The 16,397-nt window shown below is 40.3% G+C and overlaps 1 protein-coding gene across 5 annotated transcripts in view; it reads right to left on the bottom strand.

The window, feature by feature from the left end:
• The window catches only part of MRS2 (magnesium transporter MRS2), a 38,274-nt gene that overhangs the window by 8,652 nt on the left and 13,225 nt on the right, over positions 1–16,397 (bottom strand). For 2 of the 5 annotated variants that reach the window (XM_057698073.1, XM_057698072.1), the window contains exons 8-9: positions 8,899–9,051; positions 8,521–8,638 (exon numbers count right to left, since the gene is read on the bottom strand). In XM_057698073.1, coding sequence (XP_057554056.1) covers positions 8,521–8,638; positions 8,899–9,051 — 271 coding nt within the window. The other 3 variants (XM_057698068.1, XM_057698070.1, XM_057698071.1) reach the window with 3 other exon arrangements.

Here is a 16,397-nt window from a genome sequence, read left to right as displayed (position 1 = left end):
CTCCGCGGTAGTGCTGCGAGCCAGACCCTTCATACCAGAGAAGGCAAAGGAGCTTCCAGTTGTCGTCCAAGGAATGACAGCAGGCGCCTCCAGATGAGGCCACTCCCCATGAACATAATTCCCGTGATGAGCCAAAACACCCTGTGGTCCTAAAGAGAACACAGAATTCCTGTGATGAGCCAAAACACCCTGTGGTCCTAAAAAGAACACAGTTAATTCCGATCGCAAAAGGCTAGGTTCCTTCGTGATAACATCTCCTGAACCACTGAAAAGAAACCTTCTGTTACTTGTACTGCTCTTTCCTATAGGAACTAAGAACAAGGGCCCCAAATGGCACCCAGAGAACCAAGAGTCAGAACATACATCAGAAGGAAAACATGATTTAAAAGAGTATTTTATGATCATCAACCAACCAACATAACTACTTTTACTTTATATTTCCTGCCAGTCTTTGTTTACATTTACACAAATTTTAATAGTTATAATCACATAGGACATACAACGTCATTTAAATTTTTTGCTTATAGCCACAGCTACCAAACTGTGAGCTGAGGTGTCCTGGCATTACAGTACCACAGAATACTTTAAATTTTCAAGGAAGACACAGTGCCACCTGTGGAATATCATGAGAACTGCTACTCAAATTGTTTTGACCTACCTTCTTCATAGAAGAAACTATAAGGTAACATGACAGAAACTCTATCATAATAAAAGAAACTTTTGGTCTAGGGATGCTGTGAAAAAATTACTAAGACACTAAAATCATCGTGAACCAAGAAAGTCTGGGCATTTCTGACTTATAGTGAACATTTTCCCTCATTGTCATTTTCTTTCCCTCCCTTTCCTTCCTTCTTTTTTCTTTTGTGGCCATGCTGCGAGGCTTCCGGGATCTTAGTTTCCCTACCAGGGATTGAACCCCGGTCCCCTGCAGTGGATGCATGGAATTCCCCTGTCATTTTCAAAACTGTGTCATGTGTGAATGTACAGAATCACAGAATTTGTATTAATCTCCCACATGGGAGGAGTATCAGCTACAGAAATGCCATTAGTTATTATCAACCACGGCTTGGTCTCCAGTGACTGGGAGCTCAATTTCCTCCAAAACAGTCGTTAAACAAATGATCAGTAACCACTGATGGAAATTCAAGCCATACATGAAGCAGAAACCTGCCTCCTTTTAATATGAACTTAGACGTTAGACATAATTTATCAAGAAGAAAGTGCTAATGTGAGTTAACTGTTCGGATGAACATATTTCCAGTTATCCTAAAAGACGGCCCTAATTTATTAAGTAAAAATTATGTTTAAATGAGATTTAGCATACCCAGATTACTGTTGTTCTTTGCTGCAGACTGGTTCTATAATGCCCTATATAAGTCAAAAGTCTGGGAATGCTAAAATGTGATAAACTTGAGAAGCAAGTACAAAATTCCATGTATCATTAAAATATACACACAGCACAGTGTCGAGACCTCTAGGACAGTGGTTCCCCAACCTTTTTGGCACCAGGGACCTGTGTTGTGGAAGACGATGTTTCCATGGACAGGGCAGGGGGATGGTTTCAGGATGATTCAAGCACATCACGTTTATTGTACACTTTATTTCTATTATTACTACACTGTAATATATAATGAAATAATTATACAACTCACCATAATGCAGAATCAGTGGGAGCCCTGAGCTTGTTTTCCTGCAACTAGATGGTCCCATCTGGGGGTGATGGGAGACAGTAACACCCAAAGTGTGTTGCTTATGTCCAGTCTACGTCATAATTTCATTTTGGTTGCTGTCACTGCAGAAAACCCTGCCTCACAAAGATAGGATGTTGGAAATGAAAGCAGACTTTTCAGTGCTTTTGTGTCTTAAACATAGTTTTAAGGCCACTGTCATTCGCGATCTCAAGCAGTTGATCCTCTTCTAGCACGGACAAAGTCAATTCGCCTAGCTTATGTACAAATGGGTCGCAGATCCATTCCTTTCCAGCTTGGGGGTCTTTTGTGGTTGGGTCTTTTGAAAGCTGAGATAGGTGACTGTGTACCAGCTGGGAGAAAGAAGGCCCTGGCTCAGTCTCTTTCAAAACCTCTGCTAATGTTTGAAACATGTCAAAAATCCGTGTTCACTCGTTGCCCCCATAATTCTAGCTTGGCTTTGAATGCAGCCACTTTGCCGACTTTAACACAGCTGTTCTCCCCTGAAGTGACAGAATGAGTTCACTGGGCAGGATGAATATGTCACACAAGTAAGCAAGTTTTGAGACCCATTCCTTGTCACTGAAATGTGCTGCCAGTAGTGACTGCTTTTCTAAAAGAAATCTCTGGAGTGGCTCTCGTAATTCAAAAACTCTGGCCAGTGATCTACCTTTAGAAAGCCATCTCACCTCCATGTATAAGAGAAGACGTGTGCTCTGTGTCCGTCTCCTCACAGAGCTGCAGGAACAGACATGAGTTAAGGGCATGTACCTTAATGTGGCTGATAATTTTAATCACATCCTGTGAAATATTACGTTCAGGTGACATTTTTTGGCTAGCTAGCATTTCTCTATGGATGACACAGTGTGTACACTCACATTCAGAAGTGACCTCTTTGACCTGAGTAGTGAAACCAGAAAGCTGTCCAGTCATGGCAGCTGTTCCGTCTGCATACAGCAACATAAAATGACCAATTCAGTTTCCCTGATATGTAATCATTCAATAGTTCTGCAGCTGCGGTGTTGGTTGGCAACAAAAGTGCACTTAACATATCCTCATGCATATCCTCCTGAAAAATATATCGCACAAAAACAAGCATTGTTGCCTTGTTGTCAACATCGGTCAACCTGGGTTGTGTACCACGGTGACTCATTAATCCTAACAACTGTGCCTCAATATCTTCTGCTATTTCATCAATTCATCTAGTTATGGCGTTAGCCGAAAGAGGAACAGGTGCCACCTTTTGAACTGCAGCCTCTCCTAAAAGTTCACAACACATGTCCTTAGCAGCAGGCAGGATCAATTCTTCACCAATAGTAAAGGGCTTCTTAGCTTTAGCAATGTGGTTAGCCACCAAGAGTGATGCTCTCAGTACAGACACATATGATGAACTGGTGGCCTTCAATAATTGCTTCTGTTCCTCATGTTCACGTTTTTTTCTTTTGCAAAACTCCAAAGGCTTATCTTTTAATGCAGGGTGCTTGCACTCCATGTGGTGAAGCAGTTTTCAAGGTTTCATGGCTTCGCTGGATAGCCAGTCGCCACATATTATACAAAGCAGGCTTGGAGAATGTGAATCACCTGATGCAATGAACCCGTAATTTAAGCAGGACTCTTGGTATTTTCTTTTAAATGCAGCTTTCTTTTTGTTGGTGGTCTTAGAGTCTTCTGCTGTTTCATCATTGGGTCTTTCCCCCTTTTCAAAGAAGTTCTCCAACGTTTGTTTTTTACTTATTTTGGCTAGGGTTAGCTTGTGCGCTTACCAAAACTGTCTGAGACGGGTGTGCAGTGCTCCCACAGAAAGGGGCATGGATGGAAGTGGTGAATAAAATAATGGGCGGGCCACGTGTGCACAAAAATAAGTGTCAGATTCTGACACAGAGCCTGCCACCAGATGCAGCTGTACAACTGAAGTACATCAACTCACTTGCCACTATAAAGCCTGCCACCAGATGCAGCTTGTTACTTTCCACTCACTGATAGGGTTTTGATATGAATCTGCAAGCAACTGATTTATTATGGTTGCTGTGCAGTCAGACCTCTCTGCGAACGATAATCTGTATCTGCAGCCACTCCCCAGCGCTAGCATCACTGCCCCAGCTCCACCTCAGATCATCAGAGATCAGATTTTCATAAGGGGCAGGCAACCTAGATCCCTCACATGCACAGCTCACAGTAGGGTTCGCGTTTCTATGAGAATCTAATGCTGCTGCTGATCTGACAGGAGGCGGAGCTCAGGCAGTAATGTGAGCAATGGGGAGCGGCTGTAAATGCAGTTAAAGCTTTGCTCACTCACCAGACACTCACCATCTGCTGTGCAGTCCAGCTCCTAACGGGCCACGGACAGTACCAGTCTGTGGCTTGGGGACTGGGGACCCTTGTTCTAGGAGATTAAGGGAAGGGATAAGTGCCTGAAAGTTGTGTTTTTTAATGCCCCCTCCGCTTTGGGTGTGCCCTGCAGTATTGTATGTTTAAATACCTACCTTTCAAACTCTTCGTCTCTGCCACTGTTCAGTCTATCTACTCCTTAAAAATAAGATGCCTAGAACATCTTGATGTGCCAGAGGCTAAAAAAGCACTAAAATTGATGGGGATGTGTCAACAGTACTCAGAAGCAAGCATGAAAAGAATAATTTGAACATCAAGATAAACAATGAGGGTAGTGACAGATTATAACTCACTGACTAAAGTAAGAGCCTGTTAATCCATACCGATACAAATGAATAAACAACTGGGAGAGATGGAAGGCTCTACTTTACAAACAATAAAAGTAGGAGGGGTGATGGAATTAAAGATCACCATGTGACAGTCATCACTGTAGTATTTGATTCAGGCATGAATCAATTTTGGATCAGTTAGCAGATGCTAAAACTAGAGGATGCAAATTATTAGAGAAATGCAAATCAAAACTACAATGAGGTACCACCTCAAATAGGTCAGAATGGCCATCATTAAAAATTCTACAAATAACAAATGCTGGAGAGGGTGTGGAGAAAAGGGAACCCTCCTACACTGTTGGTGGGAAAGTAAGTTGGTGCAGCCACTATGAAAAACAGTATGGAGGTTCCTCAGAAAACTAAAAATAGAATTATCATATAATCCAGCAATCCCACTCCTGGGCACATATCCAGACAAAACTATAATTCAAGATACACCCTTATGTTCATAGTAGCACTACTCACAATAGCCAAGACATGAAAACAAACTAAATGTCCACTGGCAGATGAATGGATAAAGAAGATATGGTACATATATACAATGGAGTATCACTCAGCCATCAAAAAGAATGAAATAATGCCATTTGCAGCAATATGGATGGACCTAGAGGTTATCACACTAAGTGAAGTCAGAATGAGAAAGAAATACCATATGACACCACTTATATGTGGAATCTAAAATATGCACAAATGAACCTATCTATAAAACAGAAACAGACTCACAAAGAGAACAGACTTGTGGTTGCCAAGGGGAAGGGATGGAGTAGGAGGATGGGGTTAGCAGATACAAACTGTTACATATAGAATGGATAACAAGCTCCTACTGTAGAGCACAGGGAACTATATTCAATATCCTATGATAAACCATAACGGAAAAGAATATTAAAAAATGTATATATGTATAACTGAATGACTTTACTGTACAGCAGAAATTAACACAATATTGTAAATCAACTACACTTCAATTAAAAGAAAAAAAAAAAAAAACCACTAGAGGGTACAAATTTGATGAATAGCAGAGTTTTTATAAGATACTTAATTCCACAGAGGAAAAGAGTAACTTTACAGAAGAGAAAGTGGGCAGATACCACCTTAACCAAATGATCAGTTACCACCACCTGTAATGAAACAAACTGACATTAAGGGTCTCCTGATGGAATTCAATGTGAAGAACACACTGACACAACAGCATAACCAGAATCTAAAAATGAAGACAGAGTATCAAGGGCCAAACAACTGACCTACATTCTTTGCGAACATCAAGGTCATGAAAGACAAAGACCGATTAAAGGAGTCTAAGGACACATGACAACTAAATGCAACACATTATCCAAGATCTTCTATGGAAATCTTTTCTAGAGCTCTGCTGAGCCAAGTGGTGAAACCGGACCAGGGTCCACAGATCAGAAAATAGTATTGTTTCAGTGTTAATTTTCTGATTTTGACAACTAAGCTATGGTTATGTAAGAGAATGTCCGTGTTTTTAGGAAATACATACTGATATATCTAGATGTAAAGAAGCATCACATTTGTTGTTTACTCTCAAATGATTTAGAAAAAGTATATATATTGATAGAATGATAGAGTAAATGTGATAAAATGTTGCTGTTTGAAGAACCTGGGTAACAGCTGTATGCGAATTCTTTGACTATTCTTGAAACAGTCTGGTATTATCTTAAAAAAAAAAATGTTTTTCCTATCTTGGATTCACCATTGTACATATTAATCCTGACTATACAAGAACAGAGAAACCTCTTATATTCATAGCTTTAATAAGCATGTTTCAACTTTTCTCCAGGCAACCTGGAGATGTAATTCGTAACTCTAGTGAGACACTGGTCTGAATCTTGCTGTGTGGGGGCAGGCCTAGCTCACTACTTTCTACTCCAATCTCATTACAAACAGGACTGTATATGCTGAAACTACCAGAAAGGAATTGCTAAAAATTCTTTAATTAAAAAAAAAGGCATTTAGAGAAAAATATTACAGTAAGTATAAGAGTTAGCTTGTAGAGTGAGTATATGTACATAAAAACAATTCTTAACAAAAATGATTTGGGAGAATGACAGAAGCTCATACAGAGTTCTGCAGTCACAAATTGGGGAATTTGCAAAGGTCTTTGGAAGTACCTTCTGAGAATGTCTAGGGTTGGTCTATGTCACACAAAATATTTTGGCAACTACTGGACTTTCTACTAGATTTGGGCTCAAAAGCCTCCAAGAGATTCCTATCACACTTAGAATAAGCCCAAACCCTACCATGCTCCACAAAATCAACATTCTCTCCCACTCCGTTCTCTGAGCTTTTCCCCTCCATTCTCCACTTGATGCGCCTCCTCTAACCACTCTGGCCTTCCTGCTGCTGCTTCGACAAGCTCAGCGCATCCCTGCCTCAGTCTCACGTGTGGTGCCCTCTGATTAGATCACCTTCCCCCCCAGGTCTTCCCACTTTCTCTTTTCATTCAGGTCTCTACTCTAGGGTCACCTTCTCAGAAAGACATTCCTCGACCACCCCATCTCTAAGATGCCCCTTGTTTCGCCACCTGCTAAAGTCTCTATCCATTTACCTGGCTTTATTTCTCTTTTTGGCACTTACCATCTAACATACCATGGATCTGTTTATTCTCTCCCCTGCCCACTGTAATGGGATCTCCACAAAAGCAGGGACTCACTGCTACATCCCCACAGCTAAAAGCTAGTGTTCAGTGTGTAACAGGCACCAAAAACCATATCTGCAAGATGAATGAACAAATGTGTTGCATTTATTTTTATTTCACATCTTATATGCAGCATTAAAATGACTAACGCTGACTTGCTTCAGGGAGCTTATGATCTTTTGCAGACTCTGAACAGCAGCTGCAAACTTGAGGGACACAGTAAATGGGAAATGTGGGATTATTTGGGCACATATAACCAGAGGAGTAATTTTTACTGGGCTGGGGGTGCAGTCAGTGAAGAGCCTCCTTGGAAGTAAAACATAAGTTGAGACCTGAGGGGGAAACAGACATTAACGAGGCAAAAAAAGGTGGGAGCTGAGGAGAGACGTGTGGAGGCAGCATGAGTAAGAACAGTGATGAATCAACTGACAGGGAGGGTAAGGTGTCTAGAGAAAAGATGGGGATACGGGCACAGCACACCAGGAAAAGCCCTACAGCCCAAGGAGCTTGGATTTCTATCTTAAGGACAATCAAAAAACCCCAAATAGTTTTACACGGAAGAGTGACCATCAGATCTGCTTCTTTTAAAGACCACTTTTTAAAAGTGAACAGTGGTCCTGATGAGATGACGTGGGTGGGACTACAGTGACACAGAGACAGAGAGCAGACTTGCTAATTAGGACCCAGAATCCAGCGCCAGGGTGTGCCTGCCCAACACGAATGCAGATTCCATTTCTAGAAACCTCACAGTGAGACAGCTTCTGAAAGTACAAGGCGCCGATGATGCGAAAAACTCTGCGAGGGACTTCCCTGGCGGTCCAGTGGTGAAGAATCTGCCTTCCAATGTAGGGGATTTGGGCAACTAAGCCCACACACCGCAACCACTGAGCCTGAGTGCTGCAATTAAGACCCGATGCAGCCTAATTAATTAAAAAATTCTGCGAGGTCAGCGTTATATTAATATGGAGCAAAGTGGAAAGTACAAGTCTTGGGAACTAAATCCTAGTTCTGTTACTTCCTAGATCTGTGCACTTCGGCAAGTTACTTACATTTTCTGAGCCTCAGTTTTCCTACTTATAAAGCAGGGAAAATACATTCATTTTCAGGGTTTTGATAACTGAGTCAAATTAAGCATGCAACTGCCCAGAACACTGCCTGACACACAACAAGAATTTAAAAAAAGAAAAAAAAAATCCCTCATTAACACTGCCTCACAGTGTGATACTGTTTTGTCAAACCTTTCCCATGTGTAATTACATGTTTTGGGAATCATACGGTAACCTAGGCTATCTACGTTATAACAGGGTCTAACAACACGGCATGAATTTTAAATGACTTAGAGTACATATTTTATTTCACTATGGGAGTACACGTTGAACCTTTTTTAAAATCCATTAAAAAAAATGATCTTAAAAACATTAAAAACAACCTGTAGATTACTGAAATAACACACTCTCACCTCCTCGAGGGAAGATTCCAAATTCATTCCAAATGCAACTCCCATTAGTCCAAAGAGCGAAAGAGAGAATGTTCCCATGGTCAACTGTAGGTTCAACCTCATCATCACATTTCGATGGCTGGGGAGGAGAACAATTACTTAGATCAGAAGGTTCCACCAACTATACACAGGAAATTCACTAAATGGTCTATGAAAGACCACATGGATTAAACATACACCTTAAAAAAAAAAAAGACACTTCCATGTAGTAGTTACAAATGATAATGATGGTATAATTCTTTCCAAAATGGAAAAACAAAGCTATCCTTAAAAGCTTTATTACTGTGTAATATTTTATACTAAAAAAAATACTGATTGTTTTATACAATGCTTTCTCACCTGTCCAGGTTGATGAATATGATACTCTGTGAATCATCAATCAGTGCCCTAAGTTCCCGAGCTGCATTGGAAAGATCCTCAGCTAATCGGTAGTAGTTTTCCAACAGCAACTCCATCTCTTCTGCATGGTCAATCCCAGCACTGCTCTTTTCACTTCAGTTAAAAGAGTTAACACAATTAACATGCCGCCAATACATGCGTTATACATTTAGTACCACAGAACTTCCTAAATTAGTATATAATATTCAGCTATCAGTGAAAAAACTACCCTTTGCCTTTTCTATTATTGTGATGGAGGCCAGTCTGGAGCGGCTTTGCCCACTGATTCTAAACACGACACAGGTAAGTCAAGGACATGCGTTCTGTCCCTACAAGGCTTCACTGTATTCCATGGCCCAATCCCAGGGACACACATGCAAATACACGCTACCAGTTATAGGAAAACACAGACACGTGAATGCTGATGAATTAGTGCAAATCCCAAATCATTATCAGGTAAAACAAAACCAAAAAGTAAAAATGAACATAAAGAGCATTTCTTTTCCAAGGTAAATATATAACATCATTTTCATGTAGGAAGAAAACTGTTTTTGAGAAATGTCAATACAGTCAGAGGGCTAAAGATGGCGGAGGAGCAATACAGAGGCTCACCTTCTCCCACAAATACATCAAAATACATCTACACGAGGAACGATTCTCACAAAACATCTGAGCACTGGCAGAAGACCTAAGACTTTCAAAAGGGCAAGAAAATCTTCACTTAACTGGGTAGGACAAAAGGAAAAAAGAGAAAAAAAGAAAAGAAAAAAAAGAAAGAAAGGAACAAGAACAAGGATAGGATCTGCTCCTGGGAGGGAGCAAAGCTGAGCGAGCCTGCAGTTGGTTGGTACCACTGGCTGGCACTACCCAGCCTGAGACATTCCTCCGCTGGGGCAGGTGGGGGCTGGGTGCTGACACTTGGGCTTCGGAGGTCAGAACTGGGGTTGGCTGCGTGGTAACCACTTGAGAGGGCTGTGGTGTGGTGCACTACAACCGAGGGAGCACGGGAAGAAGCCTGGGCCTGCCAGAGAGGCAGGGCACCACTGTTGGGGTGGGGGGCACCAGGAGAGGGGAGGCACCGCCATAGGAGCTTTTTTCTCAGGGAGCAGAACACTGCCGACTTGAGCTCCGGGGGCGGGTGCAAGCCGCTGCTGCCACCTCGGGCTCCAGAGGTGGACACAGCCTGCTGACACTGAGAGTCCCGTAACCAGGCGCCCACAGCTGCCCCCCACTTTCTTTGGGAGCATGCGCGGGCCGCACACCTCCTATCGAGGGGATAATGGTCAGCACACACTGAGGAAAAAGACAGCAAGCAGCCAAACCAAAAGCAGCTCTCAAGCCAAAACATATTAAACCCACACAAGCTAAGCAGGGATGCTCCTGCATATAAGTAGCCCTCCAACACTGCAGTAGATAATTGTTTCTCCTAAACTCACAGAGTAAGAGAAATATAAGCAAAATGAAGAAGCAGAGGAGACTTCCCTGGTGGCGCAGTGGTTAAGAATCTGCCTGCTAATGCAGGGTACACGGGTTTGAGCCCTGGTCCAGGAAGATCCCACATGCTGCGGAGCAACTAAGCCTGTGTACCACAACTACTGAGCCCATGTGCTGCAAAAACTGAAACCCATGTACATAGAGCCTGTGCTCTGCAACAAGAGAAGCCACTGCACTGAGAAGGCTGCACACCTGCAAGGAAGACTAGCCCCCGCTTGCCACAACTAGAGAAAAGCCCGTGTGCAGCGATGAAGACACAACACAGCAACCCCCCCCCAAAAAGGCACAGGAACCACTCCCAGCTAAAAGATCAAGAAAAATCCCCTGAAGGAACAAACAATGAACCAGACCCCTTCAGTCTAACAGACACCAAGTTCAAAAAAGAGGTAATGAAAATACTGAAGGAATTAAGAAAGGCAATCAACAGAAATCCAGATTACTGTCAAAAGGAACTAGAAACTGTAATGAGGTGCCAAGAAAAATCAGAAAATTCATTTGCCGAGAGGAAAACTGAGCTAAAGGCAATGAATAGGAGAATGAACAATGCAGAGGATAGAATAAGTGATCTGGAAGACAGAATAATGGAAATTACCCAATTAAAACAGTAGACAGAAAACCAACTGAAGAAGAATGAAAGCAATATAAGACACCTATGGGATAATACAAAGTGTGCCAATCTATGCCTAGAAGGGATTCCAGAAGGAGAAAAGGGGATTGAAAATGTATTTGGGGCTTCCCTGGTGGCACAGTGCTTAAGAATCTGCCTGCCAATGCAGGCAACATGGGTTCGAGCCCTGAGCTGTGGGAAGATCCCACATGCCATGGAGCAACTAAGCCTGTGCACCACAACTACTGAGCCTGCGTTCTAGAGCACACAAGCCACAACTACTGAAGCCTGCACACCTAGAGCCCATGCTCCACAACAAGAGAAGCCACCACAATGAGAAACCAGCACACTGCAATGAAGAGCAGCCCCCACTAGTCACAACTAGAGAAAGCCCATGTGCAGCAATGAAGACCCAACGCAGCCAAAAATTAAATAATTAGAAAAAAGAAAATGTATCTGAAGAAACTATGGCTAAAGGAAAAATTCCCAAACCTAAAGAAGGAAACAGATATCCAGATACAGGAAGCACAAAGGGTCTCAAACAAGATGAATCCAAAGAAACCTACACCAAGACATACTATAATAAAAATGGCAAAAGTTAAAGATAAAGAGAGGATTGTAAAGGCAGCAAGAGATAAACAGAGAGTTAATTACAAGGGAATCCCCAACAGAAATGTTGCAAGCCAGAAGGGAGTGGCAAAATATATTCAAAGTTTTGAAAGGAAAAGATCTGCAACCTAAAATACTCTACCCAGAAAGATTATCATTTAGAATAGGAGGGGAAATAAAGAATTTCTCAGACAAGCAAAAACTAAAAGAATACAGCAATACTAAACCTATCCTAAAAGAAATATTGAAAGATCTTCTCTAAATAGAAAAGAAGGTGATATAGGAAAGAAGAAATCCCTGTTGGAAAGTAAATCACTTAAGTTAGCCAGTATACAGATCAAAAACAAAACAAAACACCTATTTGTGAAAGGATGATAAACACAAGCAACAGCAAAAGGATAAATATGAAGATGTAAAGAAGGACATCAAAATCATAACACGTGGGGAAGGAGAGGAAGAAAATGCAGATTCTTGTTTTTTGAGAATGTGTTTGAGCCTATATGACTATCAGTCTAAAGCAAGCAGATGTAAGAAGCAGTTAACATACTTGAAAAACAGGGCAACCACAAATCAAAAACACAATAGATTCACAAAAACCAAAAAGAGAGAGCACAAGCATAAGATAAAAGGAAATCAAAGGACAAAAAGAAAAACAAAAAGAAAAGGAAAGCAACAAAAAAGAAACAGAATCAACTGTAAAACAAGGTTTAAAATGGGAATGAATACATATGTATCAATAATTACCTTAAATGTCAATGGACTGAATGCTCAAATTAAGAAGGATGGCAGGCTGGGTAGAAAAAGGAGAGCCTACAATATGCTGCCTGCAAGAGACCCACCTTAGGGCAAAGGACACACACAAATTGAAAGTGAAGGAATGGAAAAAGATACTTCATGCAAATGGAAATGACAAAGCGGGAGTTGCAATACTCATCAGGCAAAAGAAACTTTAAAATAAAGGCCATAAAGAAAAAGAACACTACATAGTGGTAAAAGAATCAATACAAGAAGAATCAATACATTCGTTAACATATATGCACCTAACATAGGACACAGGAACACCCAAATACATAAAATACTAACAGATATAAAGAGAGAAACTGATGCGAATACAATAGTAGTAGGAGATTTTAACATCCCACTCACATCAAGGGACAGATCTTCTAGACAGAAAAACCAGTAAGGCAACAGAGATCCTAAGTGATAGAAGAGTTAGACTTAATTGATATTTTCAGGACATTACATAAAAAACACCCCCCCCCCCCCGCAAAACCAAAACATAAAACCCCAGAATACACACATTTGTCTCAAGTGTATGTACATGGAACATTCTTTGGGGCTGACCACATACTATGGCATATAACTAACCTCAACAAATTTAAGAGTACAGAAATTATTTTAAGCAGCTTCTCTGACCACAACAGCATAAAACTAGAAATTAACCACAGGGAAAGAAATGAGAAAAAAATGATTATATGGAAACTAAACCACATGCTACTAAAAAACAAATAGATCAATGAGGAAATCAAAAAGTACCCTGAGACAAACAATGAAAACACAACCACACAAAAGCTATGGGATACAGCAAAAGCACTTCTTAGAGGGAAGTTCATATACATCTTCCTCAAAAAACAAGAAAAAAATCTCAAATAAACAACCTAACACACCACCTAAAAGAATCAGAAAAAGAAAAGCCAAAACCTAAAGTCAGCAGAAGGAGGGAAATAATAAAGATCAGGGAGGAAATAAATTGAGATTAAAAAAATAATAGAAAAAAATCAATAAAACCAAGAGCTCGTTTTTTGAAAGGATAAACAAAATTGACAATCCTCTGGCCAGGCTCACCAAGAAAAAAAGAAAACCTAAATAAAGAAATTAAGAAATGAAAAAGGAGATATCTCAACTGATACTGGAGAAACAGAAAAAACCATAAGAGAATACTATGAACAATTATATGCCAACAAATCCGACAACCTAGAAAAAATGGACAACTTTCTAGAAACATACAGCCCACCAAAACTGAATCAAGAAATATATAATGTGAACAGATTGATCACTAGAAGTGAAATAGAATCTGTAACTTAAAAAACAGAAAAACTCCCTACAAACAAAAGTCCAGGACCAGACTGCTTCACAGGCGAATTCTACCAAACATACAAAAAACTTATACCCATCCTTCTGAAATTCTTCCAAAAGACTGAAGAGGAGGGAACACTCCCAAAGACATTCTATGAAGCCATCACCCTGATACAAAAATTAAAGATACCACCAAAAAAGAAAATCATAGGCCAATAGCTCTGATGAATATAGATGCAAAAATTCTCAACCAAATATTAGCAAAGCGAATCTAACAACACATAAAAAAGATCATACACTGCAACCAAGTAGGATTCATGCCGAGTTCACAAGGATGGTTCAACATATGCAAATCAATATAATGCACCATAAAAACAAGTCAAAAACCACATGATCATCTCAATAGATGCAGAAAAAGCATTTGACAAAATTCAACATCCATTTATGATAAAAACATAATAAAAGCCATTTATGACAAACCCAAAGAGAGCATAATAATCAATGGTGAAAAGTTGAAAGCCTTTCCACTAAAACCTGGAGAAAGACAAAGATGCCCACCCTCACCAATTCTATTCAACATAGTATTGGAAGTCCTAGCCACAGCAATCAGACAAGAAATAAAAAGTAATCCAATTGGAACGGAAGAGATAAAATTGTCACTACATGCAGATAACATACTATATATAGAAAACCCTAAGGACTCCACACAAAAACTAGATCTAATAAATGAATTCAGCAAAGTAGCAGAATATAAGATCAACATTCAGAAACTGGTTGTTCTTTACACTAACAATGAAATATCAGAAAGGCAAATTCTACATTATTCTAAAAAAAATAATACCTTTTAACGTCACACGCGTGCACACACACACACACCAACCAATCCAGAAATAAACCTGACCAAGGAGGTATATGCTGAGAACTATAAAACATTAATAAAGGAAATTAAAGAGGATTCAAAGAAATGGAAAGAAATGGAAGAATTGATATTGTTAAAAATGGCAATACTACCCAAAGCAATCTACAAATTTAATGAGATCCCTATCAAATTGCCCATGATGTTTTTCACAGAATTAGAACAAATAATCCCAAAATTTATATGGAACCATAAAAGACCCAGAATTGACAAAGCAATCTTGAGGAAACAAAAACAAAGCAGGAGGCACAGCTCTCTCAGACTTCAGACAATACTACAAAGTTACAATAACCAAAATAATATGGTATTGGTACAAAAACAGACAGGTGGATCAATGGAACAGAACAGAGAGCTCAGAAATAAACCCACACACCTATGGTCAATTACTCTTTGACAAAGGAGGCAAGAATATAAAACAGGAAAAAGACAGTCTCTTCAGTAAGTAGTGCTGGGAAAGCTGGACAGATGCATATAAGTCAATGAAGTTAGAACACACCCTCATACCATGCACAAAAATAAACTCAAAATGGCTTAAAGACTTAAACCTAAGACATGACACGATAAAACTCCTAGAAGAGAGCACAGGCAAAACATTATCTGACATAAATTGTACCAATGCTTTCATAGGTCAGTCTCTTAAGGCAATAGGAATAAATATAAGAATAAACAAAAGGGACCTAATCAAACTTACAAGCTTTTCCACAGCAAAGGAAACCATAAAAACAAAAAGCCTACAGACTGGGAGAAAATATTTGCAAATGACGTGACCCACAAGGGCTTAATTTCCAAAATATACAAACAACTCATACAACCCAACAACAAAAAAACCCACAACCCAATCAAAAAACGGGCAGAAGACCTTAACAGACATTTCTCCAAAGAAGACATACAGATGGCCACAAGGCACACAAAAAAATGCTCAACATCACTAATTATTAGAGAAATGCAAATCAAAACTACAATAAATTATTACCTCACCCAGTCATAACGGCCATCATTAAAAACTCTACAAACAACAAATGCTAGAGAAGGTGTGGAGAAAAGGGAACCCTCTTACACTGTTGGTGGGAATGTAAATTGGTGCAGCCACTATGGAGAACAGTATGCGGTTCCTCAGAAAACTAAAAATAGAACTACCATATGATCCAGCAACCCCAGTCCTGGGCATATTTACCCAGACAAAACTATAATTCAAAAAGATACACGTGGGAGTCCCTGGTGGTGCAGTGGTTAAGAATCCACCTGTCAATGCAGGGGACATGGGTTGGAACCCTGGTCTGGGAAGATCACACACTGCCTTGGAGCAACTAAGCCCGTGCACCACAACTACTGAGCCTGCACTCTAGAGCCCGTGAGCCACAACTATTGAGCCCATGTGCCACAACTACTGAGCCTGCACTCTAGAGCCTGTGAGCCACAACTATTGAGCCCATGTGCCACAACTACTGAAGCCCGTGAGCCTAGAGCCCATGCTCTGCAACAAGAGAAGCCACTGCAACCTCAACAAAGAGTAGCCCCTGCTCTCCGCAACTAGAGAAAGCCTGCGTGCAGCAATGAAGACCCAACGCAGCCAATTTTATAAAAAAATTAAAAATTAATAAATTAAAAAAAAATGCATGCACCCCTATGTTCACAGCAGTACTATTCACAATAGCTGAAACATGGAAACAACCTAAATGTCCATCAACAAATGAGTGGATAAAGATGCAGTACATACAATCAATGGAATACTACTCAGCCATCAAAAAGAATGAAATA

The sequence above is a fragment of the Hippopotamus amphibius genome, chromosome 11, assembly GCF_030028045.1.
Source record: "Hippopotamus amphibius kiboko isolate mHipAmp2 chromosome 11, mHipAmp2.hap2, whole genome shotgun sequence".
NCBI classification, from domain to species: domain Eukaryota; kingdom Metazoa; phylum Chordata; class Mammalia; order Artiodactyla; family Hippopotamidae; genus Hippopotamus; species Hippopotamus amphibius.
This window is presented reverse-complemented; position numbering and strand designations above follow the sequence as displayed.